The sequence below is a fragment of the Taeniopygia guttata genome, chromosome 8 (assembly GCF_048771995.1).
Source record: "Taeniopygia guttata chromosome 8, bTaeGut7.mat, whole genome shotgun sequence".
In the NCBI taxonomy this organism is placed as follows: domain Eukaryota; kingdom Metazoa; phylum Chordata; class Aves; order Passeriformes; family Estrildidae; genus Taeniopygia; species Taeniopygia guttata.
In genome coordinates this window covers 9,116,877-9,130,769 of record NC_133033.1, presented here as the reverse complement: position 1 = coordinate 9,130,769, position 13,893 = coordinate 9,116,877, and the positions used below count along the sequence as shown (strand labels likewise).

The window sequence follows — 13,893 nt, the reverse complement described above, 5'->3', positions numbered from 1 at the left end:
TGGATAGTTTTTGAAAAATGGAAACATTCATAGTGTTTTGTACATGTGTATGTTTGTTTTCCAAAGTAGGTTAATCACTAGAGGAGAACAGAACTTTATGAACCACACAGCTGTTGACTGACTGCAATGGCCTAAGTCAGTACTGTAGCTTTTTTTTGTTTTTTTTTTTTTTCCTTTAGTAGAAGAAAGCAAAGTAAATAGGAGGAAGCAGGAACACTGGAAGGTCTGTCTGTTCTCTTTTCAAAACAATTTTTCTGTTTGGAGATTGTAATATCAGAACAAGAAATTCTGTATTCTCCAGAACCTGTTGATTCATCTTATTACTTTTCTATCTACTATACCTGACTCAGGAAGGAGTAAAGAGCCCCAGAAAGATCAGTCTGACCCAACTGGATAGAGAAAATGTACAGATTTAGATGTATATTTTCAGTGTGGGTGTTTGGAATGTGTGTAGAACTTGAGGCACGACAGGAAAAGGCTTTCCATGCTTAAAATGATTCCTGCTAATTTTTGCCACAGAATCAAATAAGTTTGGTGAGTGCAGATGACTGCATGCCAACTGATTGGCTGAGATTTGGCTCTTGAAGGAATTCTGCCCTCCTGGATTCAGGTTTTATGGAACTGAATGGAAATATTGATAACTATATCTTACAGGGACTTAAATAAAGTTATTGTTGTCCTCAAGCATGGGTATTTTACACTGCTAGATAATTATATTATTTGGCTTGCTATTACAGAATATCTTTGTTTGTGTTGTATTAGAGATAAATACAACAACGTACATTTCTATAGTTTTAGGTCTCTGCAGATGAGTTGTTGTATTTATACATTATCTTGAAAATGATCAATCCATGAAAATCATGTCCACAGCTGTAAGCAGCTTGAGTGGGACCAGGAAGAGGGTACTAATATGTTGTCTCTGTTTACTTGAGAAAGCTGAGCCTGCTCATCTCTCATGCACTTTGACTCATTCTGCTGGTATATACTTGGCCCATTGCCTGTAACTATCACAGAAAATGAATGTTAACATGTTAAAAAAAGAAAAAAACCCACACCACTTCCACTCCACACCTTCCCCCCAGCATCACGGCTGGTCATATTATGTGACAGTCTTTCAGATATTGCAGCTACTGTTGTGGAATGAATGTAATAATTCACATGTAGTTCTAAGGCACAGTTGAATTTGTAAACACCTTTCTGCCTCTGAGAGCACAAGTCTTATTTCTGTGGCATATTTGTGATTAAAGGTGTAGCCTTCCTGCTACTTACTGCAATAAATGTCTCAGTCTTCTAGGATTCCTGAGCATGGAGTAATCCACTGAATGCAAGAGTCTTTACTATGCTTGGAAGGGGGTGTGTTACTTAGTCCCATAGTCCTAATTTTAAGGAAAAGAGGTATTATCCACTGCAATTTTGCAATGGGGAAATTGAAGTACAGGGCTTGACTGACCAAACTTCCAGGGTAAATCATCTGGAAGCTAATAACTGAACCCAGGTTCACAGACTTCTTCACTTATGTGTGTTTAACCACAGAAATATCTTCTCTTTTTTTTTTGTGGATGACATTGTACATAAAAGGAAGCTGTCAAGCTCTGTGGAGTCAAAATATGACCTACTTTGACTTTGTTTCTTTCTCATTGCGGAAATTTACTCTTGATATTTTTCAAAAACAAGTGTTGCATTGGCTAGAAAATATGTATTGGGCAAAAAATATCCATCCATTCTTCAAAGCAAGACAATATTTAAACATACAATATTATGTTACAGCTGTGTGAAATGCTGTGCTCAGTGTTCCAGTGGTAGGAGAAAGTGGGGATGTTCAGATGACCAAGCTATTTAGAGGAGACAATATTTTTCAATTAGCAATACATTTACAAAAGAATTTTTAAAATTATACTAAAGAGATTTTGCCTTCTTTTAGGGCAGCAAATATTGTTTCCTTTTGAAGGTGAGTGGAATATGGAAATTTATAAAGTGATAGCAGACTGTTTTTACAAGGTATTTGGATTTCACCATTATCTCATAATGTAAAGTAGATTTTTTTGGAAATTGTTAATTATCAAACATAATGAATTTACTGCTAAGGTGCTCTTACAAGTTTTAACCTACCAAAATCTTGAAATAGCTTTTTTTATTAAATGCTTTTTCTTCACACGCAGTATTTGTTCTCAGTTTTGTACTTTGAATTTACAGACTTGTTTAGAAACAAGCTGATTTTATTTTGATTTTATTCTTAAAGGAAAACAGCTACTTCCCTTATCAAATAGTGTCCACAGTGGAGTGGGCCAGACGCTGTGGCAGCCTCCTGGAGATACCTCCAACCTGGTCCGCATGAGAAATCAGTCTCTGGGACAGTCTGCTCCTTCTCTTACTGCTGGTTTGGTGAGTGGCTCTGGGAATACTCCTGGTGCTTTTGTGCTAGAAAAAGTGATGTGATCCTGTGCTTTAGTTTTTACCTTGTTTCCCCTGTTCCTGCTCAGTGAAAGCAGAATTTTGTTCCTGTGGGACTTTTTAGGCTACAAGGTGAACTAGGAAGAGAATATGTTCCTCTTGTTTTAGACAGAAAGCAGGAAAAGATGTGTGTTGAAGAATAATTTCTTTTTTGGGACATTCCTTCTCAATGCTACTTCAGTAGCCTGATACCTGAAAGAAATATCATTGAAGTCTAGGAGATGTGAGCATGGGAACCCAGCTATTTTAAACAGTTTTAATTGGGAAGCAGCTTTCTGAATATCTGCCTCTGCCTGTTTTGCTAGGGAATTGCTAGGGGGATAAATCTGAAAGGGATAACTCTTATGTGCAAGGAATTGGAGAGCTGGAACTGACATATGCTCTTCTTCGTGGTTTCTGTCAAAAAGTTTTGGTAAAAAAACTTTGGTAAAATATTTTTGAGGAATGTTGCATCTGCTAAATTAACTTTTTCTAAGAAAAGAGTGTTCTGTCTGGAGACACACACTCAGGTGGCTACAGTCAAATCTGAACTGCATGCTAAAAGGAACACATGTTTTGTTTGTAAATTTTGCTTGTTATCTATAAAAATCTAAAATCAGTGACATGTGAGAAGAAGAAAACTCCAAGGGTAGGAAAAGGCAGTTATTTATGAACAGGCATATATGCAACATAAATTTTTGGTAAATAGTAGATTAAAGCCAAAGTTGAAATGTTTCTTATGCTGAACATCTACAGAGTTATTTGTATAACAAGTTTTACCCAAATGAGGAATTTTGGTGTGTGCTGCTTATAGTGCTGCAAGTAACTGGGTAAATTTATGTTACACTGTAAGACTGTTTAGAAGCAATGACCCCTTAAGAAAAGGGTGTACCTTGGATAAAGCCCTGAGAATTTTTTGGGGGTTCCTAGACAGTTTGGCACCACCAGGTTATGAAAGGAAACTTAAATCTTTAAGGTTCAAAAGGCCACATCATTGTGTTACAACTAATTTTGATTTCACAATGAAGTAATTGTAGTCTTGACATTTTCAGACATGTTACTATATTGAAATTCTTCTGATTTGATTTAATTGTGTTGCGTCTAATTTGGTGCCTGTTCAGTGTTTGCCTTAAACTTATGCTCTCACCAGTGGTTCTAAATTCAGTGGTAACAGAAAAGGAAAATGCTCACATGAACTTGTCTAGAAGTATTTATCTGAGGGGGATTAGTAAAAGTAATACGTCAAAACACAGGCCTGTTCTCTAGAGGCAGATAAATGCCTTGAAGCTTCATATCTTAGGTTAATGAAAATAACTGTTCTTTAAAACAAAGCACTAACTCTCAGATACTAATTTGGAGTATTAGGTTGTTGCTTAACAGCTGTGTGCAGCTCAGAGAGCTGCAGATATTTGCATGTTAGAATTCTGCATCTTATTCATATTATACTCTGTGTTTTCATTTTGTCATTGCAGTGTTTGTGCTGTCTATCAAATGTTCTGATATGAAATACAATGCCAATGAGTTATTTTAAAATAATTTAAAATTCTCTGTTTCCTAAGTAAGGCAGAGAAATTAATTTCTAAATCTAATTTTTGTTCCTCTGTGATGGTGTTTAGGTGTTCAACAATATGGTCACTTTGCTATCTCTGTATATTCTATGATGGGCTGCGTGTTTCGTTACAGTTGCAGTTAATTAAGCCTAGACATTACAAATTTTTATGTGAAGTGGGTTTCAAAAGCAGTGACTAAAGAACATCACAAGATGAACACCTAATTAAATGCACTGAGTCCTGAGATTTTGAAGCCACTTACATGTTTGCAGCTGTTTTAATATGCTTGTGGTATTGAAATACGTTTCACAAATTAGAATAGCAAAAGATCTCTTGCCGGTATAATTAATCTCCTTTGAAGAATAGCTCTATTAAGAGATGAGTAAGTTCAGTAATGCAGAGTGTCATTTTAATATGCCAGCCTTGACTGCTAGAGCATTTAATTCTTCTATTATTTGTTATAATACACTAGTTGGATAGCTAGAGAGAAGAGGAATGTGATTTAGGAAAGCCAGGAAAGCTATGTGCATGGTTTCTGCTCCCTCTTTCTGGCTCTGCAGGTATCAGTAGATTTCCTTTCCTAAATTGCTTTGTGTCCTTCAGTAATGTGGGTTTTTTTTTTTTTTTTTGCTTTCTAACCACTTCTAATCCTACAAATTGTTTTCTGTGCTTAAATTGCATTATTTTCCTCTTTAAAAATGTTTGTTAACTATAGCAAATCTACAGAAATTAGTTTTCAGCTTCTGAAACAAGCCTGATAGCTAGGCTAGTTATCAGCAATGACTCCAGAACTGGGAATACATCAAATTCTAACTTGCTCAACTATATGAACACAATTTATTGTTGGGCAAGATTTTATGGCTCATACATGTGTGATAATCTGGATTAATGTGCCTGCACAGCAGTTGCCACTAGGTCCTTGACTTGAGAAGGAAGCCAGGGCAGAGTGAATGCTGAGTGCTGTCATTGTGGAATGAAAGGTGTTGATCTGATCTGTGTGCCTTCTAAATATATGTGAGGATTTTAGAGGATGACCTTCAGCTCATCATCTACCTTAAGACGAGTGGCTCTGATCCTATGAGATTGAATTCTGCTGGGGAGTATCCTATTTAAGACTTAAATCCCTAAGATAGCTGAGGAAGTAATCAGAGGAAAACACATAAAGCATCACTGGGGGCATCTCAGTGGTATTTCTTGCTGTAAAGAGCAAAATACACAAAAAAATTTGGTGCAGGGAATATGTGTAGAATGCACACTTAAGAAACAGAAGGGTAATTTAATGAAAAATTTCTTATGACTTAGTTTTGGGGGTTTAGCTGAGATCTTACCTGTCATAAAAAGAGTTAGACTTTGAACTGTGTTTTTTAAAGAGAGGTCACAGAATCCTAGAATATGCTGAGTTGGAAGGGACCCACAAGGATCATTGAGTCCAACTCCTGGCCCCTGTGCAGGACACCCCTAGAGTCACCCCATGTGCCTGAGAGTGTTGTCCGACACTTAGTCAATTCAGACAGCCTTGGTGCTGCAACAGTTTCCCTGCAGAGCCTGTTCCAGTGCTCAACCACCCCCTGGGTGAAAAACTTCCTGATATGCAACCTAAGCCTCTCCTGACCCAGCTTCATCCTGTTTCCTTGAGCCCTATCACTGGTGATGCAAAAGTTCAGTTCTGTGGGTGCATTCTCCTATGAAAAAAAGGCATAAAGAGCATCAGGGTTTCTAAATTTTAGAAAGGAAGACAGCCTTGTGAAGAGATGGCTGTGATTGTTGTAGAGGTAGATTGGGAATCTTTCTTGCCTTTCTTGCCACTGTTAATTTTGACAAAACACAATGTGAATGAAACTGATTGCCAGGAGCAGTGCCATGAGGTGCTAATATTCCACAGCTGAGCATTTATTGGGGGGTGAGGCGTGACTTTCCCCTCATTTTTATTAAGGACAGGATGCTTAACTAATACTGAATATGCTTCTTTATTTGCAGAGAGAGATTCTCTGTGTGTGTACCATGTCCTGGCATCTCAAGCACCAATCTCCAGGGTTTTGTGAAAGAACCATCTGATAATGTGCAACCCATTAATTAGGACTACGTCTCTTATGTATTGCTCACCATCTAATGCCTGGAAAAGTTTGAGATGTTCCAGGAATAAGAAAACATGCATATTCCTTCTGCCAACTGTGGTGATAGGAAAATGTTTGAAGAAGCCTGTCAGTGGAAACTTAGATATCTTTGTGAAAGAGATTTTGAAATCTTTTTTTTTAAATACTTACAAACTCTAATTTTCTGAGGTGCTTCCAGTACTGAACTGAAACTTGTGGTACTCCTTTAACTGAAAACCTGGACATAATTTTTGAAAATGAGGTTGAGGGTTTCAGCCGGGTGGTTGCCGTTCTATTTAGTGTAAACTTTCTTCCTTATATTCTGGGATATATTATGGGATGTGTCAGAGCCATTTCTTCATCTTCAGAGAGGAAGGCTGCTGACTAAGCAGTTGGTGCTCTGTTAATCCTCTGATGCCAGACTTGTAAGATTTCCTTGTAGGGGCAGTCTCATCTTCATGGGACAATTTCAAATGAGTTTTGCATTTGCTTTCAAACAGAGTGAAAATTGAAACAAAGGGAAATAATTGCATATTCATTGTGATTGTACACAGTGCCAGAGAGTTAATCTTTCCCTCATCTTGTTCTAGAAGAAATGGTTAAAAACCCAAACCTCTTAGATTTTGAATAATGATCTGTAGGGTAAAAAAGCTCAAAAGCAAAGATTTGAAACAACTCTCAACTGAAGAACGTCCTCTGTGGAACAGCACTCAGCGTGATTTATTGCGAACGTTCAGTGGGGATTAGGCAATGCTGAGTGGAATGGGGAGAATAGGTCATCCTTGTGGGGCTGGGCCTGGCTCGGTGTGTGCTGGGAGCCTGCTGACAGACAGACCTCACACTGTGGCATGGTGCCTTTGGGGTCTCCAAGTTGGGGTATGCTTTTTAGATGGAGGAGATAATACTGACTTTTTATTTTCTAAATTTTTGCTCCTTTTTTATTTTAGAGTTTCATATTACGTGTCTTAGGAATAGAGTCAATTGTACCTAATATATAAAGTTCCCCTAATAGCATATTTCCCCTGTGCAGGATGCTGTCTATTAAAAGGAAAATTTAAATTTGTATTGTTCCTGGCTATGAGGAAGAGTGGCTAATTGGCTACAGATTTGAATTAGTGAGTGAGATTATTACAAGGTAATAATCTCCCTTTGAATTCCGGTGGAAGTGGAATCCAAAGGCTGTGCTTTCTTCAAGCATGTGCGGGGGACTGTGGAGCTGGGTTGCCATCTGCTGGTGTGCCAGGCGCTGGGGACAGGAATCACGAACTCCACCATCCAAATGAGTTTTTGTCAAACGGTGTTAGAACCCCTATAATCGTTAGTGATTTTACAGCAGGGGTATGTTCATTCTGGGGTCGTGTCCCACTGCAATCACTTATTAATAAATAGCCTTTTTCTTTTTGCTGGAGTATGAATTCACTTTGTAATGCCGTGCTGTGGTTTACAGCATCCTTTTTCTGATAACGGAGTGATGATGGCTGGGACATTTACGAAGAAAAAAAAAAAAAGATTAAAAAATGAAAAGTGTTATTTGTAGCCGATTCCATGAATAAAATTTTTGGGTGGCAGCTGCGTGAGTTGCGCTTCTGCCTCTGGCCTGGCGGTGGCGCTGCAGGCCCGGGCGTCGCACCGGGAATGTCGGCCTGGCTGGGACGGGCCGGGCTGGGCACGGGGATGTTTCCCGCAGCTAAAGGAGACCTTCATTCGGTGCTGTTTGTCAGTTCAGCACGGGAATTAATAATTCCAGAGGCCTGGAGAAGTGCGGTGGAACTGGAAGTTCTAGCTTCAAACCCCCTCCTAGTTATAAAGGGAAATTCTATCTCCACACCTCCTGCTTAGTCCCCAACGCTTTCATGCGTTTGCTGGTTATTGTTTAGGATCTCTGCTTCATGCAGGCACCTGGGTGGTGGCTGTTAAGCTCGCAGGGATGAGGTCTTGGAAGGAATAGGGTTGGCAGTGGCTGGCGGACACCAGGTACAGCATCTGCTCTCCCAGGTGCAACATCTGCTCTCCCAGGTGCAACATCTGCTCTCCCAGGTACAGCATCTGCTCTCCCAGGTACAACATCTGCTCTCTCAGGTACAGCATTTCCTCTCCCAGGTACAGCATTTCCTCTCCCAGGTACAGCATCTGCTCTCCCAGGTACAGCATCTGCTCTCCCAGGTACAGCATCTGCTCTCTCAGGTACAATATTTCCTCTCCCAGGTACAACATTTGCTCTCCCAGGTGCAACATTTTCTCTCTCAGGTGCAACATCTGCTCTCCCACCACACCTCTCTGCCCTCTATGTGTGCTGGCAGTGAGGTGAGTGCATACAGTTTAGAATTCCATCTCCTCACAAAATAATTAGATAGAATCTCTTTTAATTGAAAAATGCAGCACTAGTTCAGGGACAAATCATTAATGCCAGTTGTGCATAGTGTTGCCTCCTGTGGATTGTCCGGATGCTTATTACAAAAGCAGAGGTTTGAATCTGACTGGAAAACTTCATTTACATTTGTGTCTCCTACAACACACAGCTGCTCTTTTCCTGAAATGTTTTGTCACAGATAATGTTACTTTTAGTTTGCATTTTAGGTGGTACCATGTTGACTATTTAAATGTTGCTCTATACAGATGCAAATAATTTTGTTTAAGAATAATCCTGAAAGTCATAGGTGATGAAGGTCATAAATTATTTCAGGGATTAGAGAACATTCAATACTTGACTGTACAAGTAGGATTTTGTATTTTTATGTTGGTAGAAATGGAAAAGACAGCAGGAACTATGGCTGCATGAATGAAGGGATTTTATTACTGTATGAAGGCATGGAAATTGCATTTTAAATTGGCAGCTGTAATAACCTGAGTTAGGAAGTAAGTGGATTTCCAAATTAAGACCACATGTGAAGTCTAAGTTTATGCATACTAATTAGATATTTGCATGGACATATGCTGCAGAGTCTGTTGGTGAATCTTTGGGTACATGATCAATTTTGGAATTTGGACAGGGCCTGAGAATGGAGTATGGAGCACAGCTCCCTACTTTGTCACAACTTTTAAGGTGTCTCTGGTAGGAAACCAAAAAGCAGAAATGGATGTGTGTTTCATGATAGATTCAGGACACTTGCTTCACACTGGTTTCCGAAACTGATAGTCCTGATTGGTTTTTCACTAGGAAAGTTCATTCTGAATAATTAATGTAAAGAACAGAAAATTTTTGTGATAAAGTCTGTACTAAAGTTATATTTACTATGTAGTGCATATCACTAAAGCACAGTCAGCACCTTGCCCTGAAGAAACTTCAGCATATTACTTAAAACACAGTCAGCATATTTTTGCTCACTTCAGTTAAGTGAATTCCATTTTGGAGTGGACTCATTGGCTTAAAGGAGGTTTTCATATTTGAAAGAAAATGTGAACACCCTTCTGTGTAACCTGAGGGTTGTCAGTGTAGGAAATATGAATTCATAAAACTTGCCTTGTGATAATTGTTAGGCACTAGACTGTCAGTTTGAATGATTGCAGTTCTCATTATCTTCAGATGCTGCATGTTATTTTTTTTGTCTGTGAATATGTTGAATTGATTTTTGGCACATGCAGTCACTTCTCTTCCTGACAGCAGCACTGTTATAGGTGTAAAGTGAGAAACTGCTGGAGTGTGCATGGAAAATTAGCTTTTTTGCTTGGGGAGCTATGGGGAACTTAAAATACAGTTATTCAGACTGTCTTGAACACACTCTGTTGAAGAGTGAGGCTTTTGTTCCTTCAGTGTTGTTCTGTGGTTCTCAGTGACTTCTCTATAAACACATACTCATGTAGACAATAAAAGTTCTGGGTTTTAATTTAAAGTAGTTGAAAATTTGCTGTTTTATTTTTGGCAGATATTTCCATAGAAAGGCACTGTGAGATGTCTGCATTTAGTATTTTAATATGGCTGCCTTCTGTGTCTGGTAATATTTCTTGAAATAGTTTCCTAGGATGTGATAATAGGAGGATTGGTCTTAAAACATGAAATAGTTTGTTTAGTTAAGTTTCAAGCTGCTTTCTTTCAGAAATGCAAACTTTTTTGAGCCTTATGACATTTATAAGAATCCCCTGTAGCATTCTGACTAAGCAAAAGCTTTGGACATGCTCTGTAATTAGTAGCATAATCCTCCATGTTTGGCTGCCACTTTTTGTTTGGTCTGTTTTCCTGCACTGTGTCACTTTGGTTTATCCAAGCCATGCAATGTGTCTTTCCAGCAATCCTTTTTCAGCCCTAGAGTCACAGTGATTGTTTATTTTACCACTTTCAGGACAGTGTGAAGACAGAGGTTTGTGTGTACCACCTCTGAAGAGCTGCAGCTCAGAATATTTCCTAGTTAATCTAAAATCCTTATTGCCTCAAGATTACCAAGGTGGGAGAGGTGAAATCTCTTGGCAGAGATAAGGGTAGCCTTGTAAGTGAAACACAAGCCTGGGACTTATGCAACAATCCTGATATCTGAACTTTGATAAGCTCAGGTACAGAGAGGTTCAGTCCCTTGGTCACCTGAAGAGCTGAAAGTAAAGCACGTCTCGCAGACTTTCTGTAAACCTCAGTTTATTAATGTTTAGCAGTTGTTTGCAGCTCAAACATGCTGTGGAATAATTTATTGCTGCACTCACTGTATATATTGTGCCAGTATAATTTTCTTATTTCTGATTGTGTTCATATTTAGATTTTCAAGTCAGTTGTTTAAGAGCCAAGGCATGCCATGATCTCTTACCTGCCCTTGCTGGGTTATTATTGCTAACCCGAGCATTTCCACATTAATTGTGAGTTTCCCTAGTGGGAACTGCAGAGTCCTTGTGCTGTAAGAACATAAAGTATGAAGTCTGAATAACCACTATATTAACAAGCTTGATTTAGAGTCACTATCTCTAGTTCTTCCCTTTGTGAAGAGAAATTAGGACAAAATAATGGCCAGGAAGTTGTTTATTACAGGAATAGATGAGAAGAATTCCTGTATTGTGGCATTTTGAATGGATGAGAAGTATTTTCACTGAAAGCAGTGGTGGACAGCTAAGTACAAATAGTGTAAAATTTGCTGAGAGGGTGCCTTGCTGACTGAGGGGCTTCTGCTTCTGTTGTTTATTGCAGTGACCAAGTTTCCATTAAAAAAAAACAAGATTCTGTGCTCATCATGAATATAAAACACTGTCATGTTGAGACTGTAGTGTGAGTATGCAAAAATATGTCAGTGTGAACTCTCAGCTATTTGGCAAAGGGGAATGTTTATAGAAGAGGATTGAAAGATGTGCAGAGCTTCAGATCTGTCATAAAAGGATGTGAAATGTAATTAACCTAAAATAACCTTTAAAATATTTTTTGAGCCTGATAAATTAAATGAGCTGTTGAGATAACTTAATGAGAGATTTTAATTTTATACCTTAAATAATATCCTATTAAAATCCTCAAGATTTTGCTTTGTGATGGAATCCACTGAGATTTATATTTTCACAATGACCTCATGATTCAGTAACACTGTTAATATATTTGCTGCATATTTGAGGGGTAAGGTCTAGGTTAATGGTGGCATTTATTCTTTAAGTGCTTGAAGCCACAAAGATCTAATTGAAGACTGGAATGTTCAAACCTCATTATTTTAATGTGGCTGTACAGTATAGTGACACTTAAAGTAGTTATATGATGAACTCCTATGTCAGGGTTCATAATTTGTCCATGAAAACAAATCATTATGTGAAACTTTGAATTAAAATTCTCTGCCTTGGAGTTTAAATAAAACATGAAACTTCAGATCTAACATGGTTTCTGTATTTGTCTTTGCTCAAATTAGCAACAAGCATTTGCATACCTTTACCGCAGAGTATTCTGCTGTGAATTGTCTACACAAAGTTGCAGTGCATGCACTGACTCTCTCACACAAAGATGTTTTTGTTTCAGGTAGTTAAGCCTGCAGAGGTACTTCTGGCAAATCTGCATCTCAAATTTTCTAAATATTGAAGTAATTGAAGTAATTTAATGGATGAGCTGTTGTCAAGGAAAGTACATGCAGTGCTTATCACAGTGTCAGGAATCCAGGGCTTGGAGACAAAGGTCAGAATGTTCATTCCTGCTTGCATTTCATCAGTGCTGCTGAGCTGGGTTAGAGCAGTTTGCACACTGGGCTGCCTCCACTCTGAGCTAGATCCTTTTAATACCTCTCCTAGCTCTTCGATGTTCCTAAGCTCTCCTTTCCTTCCTGTTTTCTCACAGAAATGTTTATTTTTCTCCACAGCTCTCCCTGCCCCCAGAAAAAACCTCCTCACAGTAAAATTCAGTTCTTACTTCTTGATGATAGCCAGAAAATTCTGGCTAATTGTGAATTTGGGCTGCTTTATGCACACATATACTTCTACTGTGACCTCCTTAGTCCCTCTCCACTGTCACTTCTTTGGGCTGTGGGCTCCTGGTCTCTGGGAAGTGTGAACACTGTAGAGTTGTGTTGCCACTTTACAGCTGCTCAAAATGTGCACTGCCCTTTTCTACTATACAGTTACTAGTTCTGGTACTACCTTTATTTCTTTAGTATCTCCTTGCTAAATGAACAGTGTTCTGAGTCATGGGCTTTTGATCCTCAAGCTCTTTGAGTCTGTTCAAATGACAGTATGCAATGTAAAAGTCAAGTTTGTGGGTGTTATTAACTATTTGGGTTTAGGTAAGGTTCTGATGTTTTGCCTTAAAATTAATTTATCAAATATTTTCTTTTAAAAATAAATTAAAATGTAGATCGTTACGAATTTCAAATGCATAAATTTCTTATCAAAGTTAATTCTTGAATCTTATTAGAATGAAATAGACTAATGAAAGGGAAGTTTGGCAAGATAAGTGATTAGGTATTTGAAAAGAAAGAGGAAGAACATGTAATATGGCAAACATGCAGAACTCTCTGAATCGAGAGGAAAAGAGCTATGTCAGCATTGCCAGATTATATTGATCAGGTATCAGCATCAATCCTGATTAAAGAGGCAGCTGTTTAAAGTGGTACTTTTGACAGTGACATAGTTTGTTTTCTATATGATTACTGGCCTGCTGACATGTTTACTTTTTCAATATAATTTACATATTGTGTTTAAAAATGTTGCTGACTGAGAAATAGTTGAATTATACAAGGCAGAATAAAAAGAAAATCAGACCTTCTTATAGCTTATATGAACATGTATGAATATCAGGTAATACCTACAAACAAACCAGTTGATTTATGTACCAACTTAATTCTAGGAAAGCACTCTAATAAATGGAATGGCTTGCTTATCTTCTTATTTTTTTATAAAAAAGGTGATTTAAAAATTGGTTTATATATATACGTATATACACACACACACATATATATATCTGTATATGAGATTTGAAAAGAAAATGACTGCTAATGTTTGTATAAATGAGAGTTGTTGAAACCCTTGGGAGACCCTGTTCTGTGTGGTTTTTTGTCAGACAAATCTGTGGTATCAACTTCCCCAGAAAAGTGTCAAGAATGGATTAAAAGCCATTTAAAGGTGCTTGGCCATTAAACTTGGGTCTGCAGTGAAGTGATAGATGTCCCTTACAGTTCTAATTTCTGAATTTCTCTATATTTCCATAAGCAAAATATAAACTGCTCTTTCCCCAGCTTACTGTAAACTGCAATAATTCCAAGGGAAAGGTATGATGGTGCTTAGCTTCTTCAGTGGAGTACATTAATGATGCATGCCCTTCCATCTGCTGTTGGCTTTCTTTTTGTCCTATTATCAACAAGAATTTTATCATCAAGCTTTGCCTCCATTGAGTGCAACCTCCATCTGAGAATAGTCATGGACAACTGTTCATGATGGTCAGC

General features: G+C 38.1%; 1 protein-coding gene across 6 annotated transcripts in view; it reads left to right on the top strand.

Annotated features, from left to right (window-relative positions):
* The window catches only part of MAST2 (microtubule associated serine/threonine kinase 2), a 185,606-nt gene that overhangs the window by 20,987 nt on the left and 150,726 nt on the right, over positions 1-13,893 (top strand). For all 6 annotated transcript variants that reach the window (XM_072932623.1, XM_072932625.1, XM_072932624.1 and 3 more), the window contains one exon: positions 2,240-2,382. In XM_072932623.1, coding sequence (XP_072788724.1) covers positions 2,240-2,382 — 143 coding nt within the window. The remainder of the gene's footprint in view (positions 1-2,239; positions 2,383-13,893) is intronic.